This window comes from Neofelis nebulosa, chromosome 11 (genome assembly GCF_028018385.1).
Source record: "Neofelis nebulosa isolate mNeoNeb1 chromosome 11, mNeoNeb1.pri, whole genome shotgun sequence".
NCBI lineage: Eukaryota > Metazoa > Chordata > Mammalia > Carnivora > Felidae > Neofelis > Neofelis nebulosa.
In genome coordinates, this window is record NC_080792.1 from 74,000,086 (window position 1) to 74,008,346 (window position 8,261).

The following is an 8,261-nucleotide window of genomic DNA, read 5'->3' on the forward strand; positions in this document are numbered from 1 at the left end:
AATAAAACTACATTTATGACCTTCATACAATAATACACATTTTCATGGATATTTAGTAGTTATGTCTTATATACATAGCCTGCAAACATGATCAGATTTAGGCACCTTTTTTTTTCTTTTACTTGAAATTGACTTAAAAACACCGTCACAGCATGGTGCTAATATGTGGGAGAATCTGATTCTCCCACAGGCAAGTCAGGTTCGTATAGAGAAAAAGTATGGAATCATGATAATCATCACCACTAAGGCCAGAGAGATGTACAGCTATTAACACAAAGGGTATGTTTCAGTATATGAATGTTCTTTCAGCAGTGAACAATGCTCATCTCTAAGACTGGAAACTCCCACTACAAAAGCTAAAAGCCTCAAACCCTGCTTTCCAAACAGAATTAGAACAAGAAGTGTAAAAACTGACTAAAGGCACATTGTTGTGTTCTGTACACTGCTGTATTGTGTTCCAGAATGAATGCTGAACCCCCCAACTAAAAGAATGTTTGCAGACTGCTGAATAAGGCTTTTCTTCCCTTGGCTGGGGAGGTACAAATGGGAGATAATGGTCTATCCACTGTAACCAGACACACAGCACTCAGGTGGTTTGTCTTGCATATGGGCCTTCACCTCAGCACGCCTGCCCAAGAACACAGAGCTCAGTTCTCTCATACACCTCTGTAACCCTGGCTCCTGGAAAAAAATGCCTGGCAAATACCCCATTACACTAGTTAGTCTTTTATAACTGGATCATTCATATCCTGAGATAAATGCTGTATATTCTCCAATCTTACATAAACACTGTCTACCATGGACCTTTCTCTAGCTTCCACCCCACTTTTCTTCTCTCCTTCATAACAAGCTCTTAAAAAGAGCTACATGCACTGTCAACTGTAAAAATCCTAGAACACAGGCAGTAACTTCTCTGACATTGGCTGTAGCAACTTGGTTCTAGATAGGACCCCTGAGGCAAGGGAAACAAAAGCAAAAACAAACTATTGGGACTACATCAAAATAAAAAGCTGCACAGCAAAGGAAACAAAACTAAAAGGCAACCTATGGAATGGAAGAAGATGATATATCCAATAAAGTGTTAGTATCCAAAAAATATTAAAGAACTTAAAAACTCAACACCCAAAAAAACCAATAATCCAAATAAAAATGGGCAGAAGACAGGAGCAGACATTTCTCCAAAGAAGATATACAGATGGCTAACAGTCACGTGAAAAGGCACTCATCATCAGGCAAATCAAAACTACAAAGCAATATCGCCTCACACCTGTCAGAATGGCTAAAATCAAAAACACAAGAAACAACAGGTGTTGGTAAGGCTGTGAAGAAAATGAAACTGTCTTGTACTGCTGGTGGGAATGCAAACTGGTACAGCAACTGTAGAAAACAGTATGGAGGTTCCTCAAAAAGTTAAAAATAGAACTTACAATCCAGGAATTACACTACTGGGTATTTACCCAAAGAATACAAAAACACTAATTCAAAGGGATACATGCAGCCCTATGTTTATAGTAACATTATTTACAATAGCCAAGATATGGAAGCAGACCAAATGTCCATTGACTGATGAATGGTTAAAGAATATATGGTATACATATACAATGGAATGGTATTTGGCCCTCAGAGGGAATGAAATCTTCCCATTTACAATGACACGAACGGAGCAAGAGAGTATAATGCTAAGCGAAATAAGTCAGAGGAAGACAAATAACAAATGATTTCACTTATATATGGAATTTAAGAAACAAAACATTAAGAGAACTGGTTGTTACCAGAGGGAGGTGTGTAGGGGATAGATTAAACGGGTAATGGGGATTAAGGAGTGTACTTGTCACGAAGCACCTGGGTGGCTCAATTGGTTGAGTGTCCAACTCGATTTTGGTTCATGATCCCAAGGTCTGTGAGTTCGAGCCCCACATCAGGCCCTGCCCTGGGAGATCCTCTGTTTGGGATCCTTGGGATCCTCTCTCTTGCTCTCTCTCTCTGCTCCTTCCCGACTCACCCGCACACTCTCTCTCAAAAATTAATAAGCAAACTTAAAAAAAAAAAGGGGGGGCACCTGGGTGGCTCAGTCAGTTGAGCATCTGACTCTTGGTTTCAGCTCAGGTCATGATCTCACAGTTTGTGGATTTGAGCCTCGTGTCAGGCTGTGCTGACAATGCAGAGCCTGCTTGAGATTCTCTCTCTCCCTCTCTCTCTGTCCCTCCCCATCTCTCAAAAAATAAACATTTAAAAAATTAAAAAGAAAAAAAGAAAACAGTGCACTTGTCACATGATGAGCAGCATGTGTTGTATGGAAGTGTTGAATCACTGTACATCTGAAACTAATATAACATTGTACATTAACTGGAATTAAAATAAAAAGTAAAGAAAAAAAAAGAGCTATGTTCACTGGCACTATTTCCTCACCTCTAACCCTCTCTTAATCCTGCTCAACCAAGCTTTTGTTTCAACCATGTCACCTCTTGTCAAGGTCACCAACAACTTCCAGGTTGCCAACACCAATGCATATTTCTTGAGTCTCGTGTTATTTGACCTCTCACAGAGCATCTGCCACAACTGACCCCTTTCTCTCTTTTTTACTGAGGTATAATCGACATATAACATTGTTAGTTTCAGGTGTACAACATAAATCAATATGTATATATACTGTGAAAAGATCACCATAATAAGTCTGGTTAACATCTGTCACCATACAGGGGCGCCTGGGTGGCGCAGTCGGTTAAGCGTCCGACTTCAGCCAGGTCACGATCTCGCGGTCCATGAGTTCGAGCCCCGCGTCAGGCTCTGGGCTGATGGCTCGGAGCCTGGAGCCTGTTTCCGATTCTGTGTCTCCCTCTCTCTCTGCCCCTCCCCCGTTCATGCTCTGTCTCTCTCTGTCCCAAAAATAAATAAAAAACGTTGAAAAAAAAAAAAATTTAAAAAAAAAAAAAAAAAAAAAAACATCTGTCACCATACAGTTAACAAAATTTTTTTCTTGTGATGAGAACTTTTTTTAAGATTTTTTTTTTCAAAAGTTTATTTTTGAGAGAGCCAGAGAGCAAGCAGGGGAGGGGCAGAAAGAGAGGGAGAAAGAATTCCAAGCAGGCTCCATGCTGTCAGCACAAAACCCCATGCGGGGCTTGAACTCACAGACCATGAGATCATGACCTGAGCCAAGATCAAGAGTAAGATGCTTAACCAACTGAGCTACCCAGGTGCCCCAAGACATAAACTTTCACTGTGTTAAGTCACTGAGATGCTGGGGTTTACCTGTTACCATAGCAGCATTACTATAATATACCATTTCAGCAAAAGGCACCCTTTACACAGCTACACAAGTCAAAACCCTGAGACTCATTCATATAGAAGACATTTCTCTCTCATTATCCACATTCAATCCACTGGCAAGACAGGAAGACTCTACCTTTAAAATATATTTATCTGTCTAGGAGCACCTGGCTGGCTCAGCTGGAAGAGCATGCGACTTGTTCTCGGGGTCATGATTTCGAGCCCCATGTTGGGTGTAGAGATTACTAAAAAAAAAAAAAAAAAAAAAAAAATGTAAAAAAAAATTATACACACACACGCATAGATATAAAGATATATAGATGTATATAAATATATCTATTTCTCATTGCCACCACTACTCACACCCTAACCCAAGACACCTGATTCTCTTAACAAGTGATTGAGAAAGTCTGTTCTCCACTTTCCACTCTTGGCCCTCTATATCCTATTCACCACAAAACAGCCAGAGTGACCTTTTCAAAACAGAAAAGACCAGACCCCATGTACTCGGTCCTTGCTGGATTCTCAGATATCCTACTGCTTTCTGTCTCCTCCTTACTCATTCCAGTTGCCACTCCTAGTACTCACCACACCTTTGCCTCTTTCCACACCCTTGCATTTGCTGTTTGTTCTAATGGGCACACCCTTCTATGTGGCTCACTCCCTCATCATTCAGTTCTCTGTGAAATGTTCCCTTCTCAGTTTGTCTTACCTGACTACCATGTGCCCTTTAATCACCTTCCTTTATTTTTTTCATGGCACTTCTCACTACCTGAAACGAAAAGATTGTGTGTGTGTGTATGTATATGTATGTGTGTGTGTGTGTGTGTGTATATATATATATATATATAACTCACCTATTTGTTTACTTTGCCTGCCTTCCCACTGAACTCCAATCTCAATGGTGAGATTAAACCCCAGAAGGATGAATGGATAAATTCAATCAGCTGACTCTTCTAGGTGGTGACTCAAGTGGGCATGCTGCACGCAGGTGATTAAAGCCCATGAGTAAGCATATAAGTCTGAATGCATGACTTACTGCCACTCATTAGCAATGTGACTTTAGGAAACTCAATTAATTCTACGCCTCAATTTCCCCACCTGTAAAAACAGGATCCCATTGACACTACATGAGATAATCATAAAAAACCAGCACCTAGCTACATATTACTACTTTTTAAATGTTTATTTATGTTTGAGAGAGAGAGAGAGGGAAGGAGCCCGAGCATGAGCAGGGGAGAGGCAGAGAGGGAGAGAGAGAATCCCAAGCAGGTTTCACACTGACAGCAGGAGCACAATCTCACGAACCAAGAGATGCATGACCTGAGCCAAAATCAAGAGCTGCACACTTAACCCACTGAGACACCCAGGTGCACCCCATTACTATTTTTTAAAGTAACAGAGTTTATGTTCAGCTGGCACACACTGGGATGGCTATATCAACTGTCTATGACCAGGGGCCCATGGCTAGCTCAGTCAGTGGAGCAAGCAACTCTTGGTCTTGGGGTCATGAGTTTAAGCCCCACGTTGCGGGAGTAGAGATTACTTTAAAAAAAAAAAACTGCCTATGACGAGTATCCACACTGACTGGTCTATGGCCATACTGTCATGGTTAAAAAACACTTTTGGGGCACCTGGGTGGCTCAGTCGATTAAGCATCCAACTTCAGCTGAGGTCATGATCTCATGGTTTGTGAGTTCAAGCCCCACATCAGGCTCTGCTCTGGGATCATGGAGCCTGCTTCAGATCCTCTGTCTCCCTCTCTGTGCCCATCCCTCATGTGTTCTCTTTCTCTCTCCAAAAAAAAAAAAAAAAAAAAAAAATTAAAAAAATAGAATTAAAGTCATGTAAACTTAAAATCTTTTAACATCATCCCTGGTGGTGACATTTTAACTATAATCCTTCTATCTCTCCTGCACCCTCCCCCCCTTTTTTTTTTTTTTTTAACATTTATTCATTTTTGAGAGACAGAAAGAGACAGGGCATGAGTGCTGACAGCTCAGAGCCTGACGCAGGCTTGAACTCTCGGACCATGAGATCATGACCTGAGCTGAGTAGGAGCTTAACCAACTGAGCCACCCAGGCACCCCCATTTTTAAAAAAAATTTTTTTTAGCATTTATTCATTCTTGAGAGAGAGAGACATAGCATGAGTGGGGGAGGAGCAGAGAGAGAGAGAATCGCTCCTGCTTTCTGAACATACGAAGCTTTTCTAAAAATGAACTGGCAGACCTCCTGAAGGCCTTATTCCACATTCTATCTTGTGTGTTTAGTTGAGTGTTTTCTCTCTCTTCTACTAGACTGCAAAATTCTTTAAACAAAAAGCCCATTCCAAATGCTGTATTTTTAATTCCTGTCTTTGTTGTTCCTTTCCCCCATGGTCCCTGGCACTATGGTTTGCAGTGGTAGGAATGTCAATATTTCTGAATGAAAGCCTTGTACAAGCCAACCACTCCTTAGGTACTAAGGAGTCAGTGTATGCTTGCCTGAACCTAAGAGTCATCCAAGACACTTGCAGTCCCAAGCTACTACACCTAGTAAATCTGAATTTGGCAGCAGGATGGGAATATATCTGGGAATCTCAATTTCTAATAAATACCTACCCTATTATTTTATCAAACAAATTTGGGAAACATGGCCCTTAATTATCACCCAAGACGTTGTTTTCTCTTTGTTCTATCACCTGCCACACGTCACCCAGTAACTGTAAAACTCCCCTGCAATATGAGGTTTTCATCTGTATGTCTCAGAGCCATGCTTTAAAGCCTATGAAAATGCTGTGTTTTGGTATTTGTTATCAACAATATATAATACCTTTGAAAATTAAAAGCTCTTATTGTACCCAAATCCTCATCCTTTCCAATCACTGCACCTAAATCCAATCTCATTTATCTATATTGATACTAAAGTAGGACTCCCCACCTCCAACCCTTTTTTTTAATGATGGTGAGCGAGTAAATCTTCCTCCTCATCTAAAAAAATATTTTAGGAATGCCATTTTTTAGTCATTCTAGCTCATGACACAGTTTAGGTGAATTCACGGCTGACTGATAAACAGTACATCTGGTATTAATATCGAAAGCAGACACCCTCCTTTCCAAATCCCAACTGTTACCACACGTTGCAGAGCCCCCTCCTGAGAGAACTACACCATTTCTGAAATAGTCCATGATAGGAGAGTAAAGCTTTCATGGTAAGGACAATCAGTTTCTGCTCACTTTCAGTCCAAATCCAGTATCCTTTTACTTCCCCAAATCACAATGATAGGTCACCTCTGGTCATAGACCAAGTTTTGGTCAATGCTGACAAAATTAACCCTGCCAGAAAAACAAAAATCACTATGCGTCTCCAAACCTTCTCACTTTGAAATGACACCAAGCAGCCGACTCTGAGTCATAGCTACCCACATTTTAATCCATTTTCTGAGAGTCCAAATGGTCCCTAGCTATTTGTGGATAATAAATGCCCTCATGGTGGACAGCCTAAGGGAAAGGTCCTTGAGTGAGAGACAGAGGTAGCCTGGTCGGGGTCCGGACTCTGCTACTAATTGGCTGGGTAAAAATGAGCAAGTCCCTCCCTCTCTCAAGGCCTCAATTTCCACAATTCCAAAAATAGCTGGATTTAGATGACCTCTCACGTCTCTTCCAACTCTAAGAACTTAACAGTTGGGAGTCAACCAGAGTAACCAAGACCTAATTTCTTAACAGACTATTTGCGATTACTGAATCCAACCTCTTCGCTTCAAACACCAAGAATCCAAAGTAAAGACCCCAACTTTCAGTCCAAAGCTCTTCCCACATCTTGTCGCCCTTCCAGGAACACAAATCCCGAAAGAAGCGTTCAGTCCAGCCTCAACTCTAGTGGCGGGCAGGCAACCATCTGTTTTGTTTGGTTTTCTTGTTTTTCTCCCTTCTGGACTTCCACTTAGCTGTAAAAGGCAAAGCGAGAGCGCTCAGGCCAGCCCCAACTAAACCCGGACCTCCCTACACGCCGGGAGTCCCACCTGATTGAGGCGAAGGTGGATGGCGCCGTCTCCACCCGACCCCTCCTCAGGTCGAGCCCGTAATAGGGAAACGACTCCTCCTCCCGACTCCCGTTCGGTCTAAGCTGCCTCCGGCCCTGAGGCAACCTCCCCAAGCAGCTATACCTGTTCCGCCACGACGTGACACCGCGCAGCAACCTCAGGCACCGCGGCCCCACGGACGTCGCCATCTTGTCTCCTCCTTCTCGGTGGGCCACGCCCCCTTTTCCACACTCGTGGCGCACACGTGTGACGTCACGAGTTATCGAGCTCACGGGGCCAATAAGGAAAACGGTGGGGTGTGGGCGGAGACGGGTAAGCCCCTCCCCTTGGCCGCTGCCCGCCCCATCAGCCTGGCTCTTGGGTCGCCTCCAGAGCTAGGTGGGTAGTTACCTGCTGTGCTAAATCCGACCCTGGGCGCAGAGTCGCCAGGCTTCTTTCTTTCCTCTGGCTTCCGTTTCCCCGTGCGCCTGGAAAATGAATCACCCAAGGCCCGAGAATGTATCAACTTAGCCAATTCCCTTATTTACAGACGGGGAAGTTAAGAGGGTCCACCGCTCAGTTACCATTTATTCCGTGCTTCCTAAGTGCCAGGGTCTGTTCTGAGCACTTTGCGTGCCCACTGTCTCCTTTTTTCCCAAACTGGAGAAATACACCTCCACTTTTTCCTCCCCTATTCTGCTAATTACAGTTGCTTTCAGACATTTGACACAAGAGGAATGTATTGCCTGGTGCCTGCAATTATTTCTGTGTGGTTATTTAAGCTCAACTAGAACACAAGCAACCCTTCCATGGAGCATCAGATTTCCTGTTGGAGGGGAGACACCTCCCTCTGTGAGCCTTAAAAGACTGAGAAAAAAAGAAGTATACAATTGGTTTTACTATTCAATTGAGAGTAGTAACTCAGAAGGAGGGGGCGGGGTTGTTTCAAAATGAAGCACATTTAGGACAACAAATATCCACATGCAAAT

The 8,261-nt window shown here is 42.8% G+C and overlaps 1 protein-coding gene across 3 annotated transcripts in view; it reads right to left on the bottom strand.

Moving 5' to 3' along the window:
* Positions 1-7,512, bottom strand: part of PISD (phosphatidylserine decarboxylase) — a 37,807-nt gene extending 30,295 nt beyond the window's left edge. For 2 of the 3 annotated variants that reach the window (XM_058690910.1, XM_058690909.1), the window contains exon 1: positions 7,417-7,512. In XM_058690910.1, coding sequence (XP_058546893.1) covers positions 7,417-7,481 — 65 coding nt within the window. In that variant the 5' untranslated portion in view covers positions 7,482-7,512. Of the gene's footprint in view, positions 1-3,406; positions 3,516-7,416 lie in introns of all 3 variants that reach the window. The other variant, XM_058690911.1, reaches the window with a different exon arrangement.
* Between the last annotated feature and the right edge of the window lie 749 nt (positions 7,513-8,261).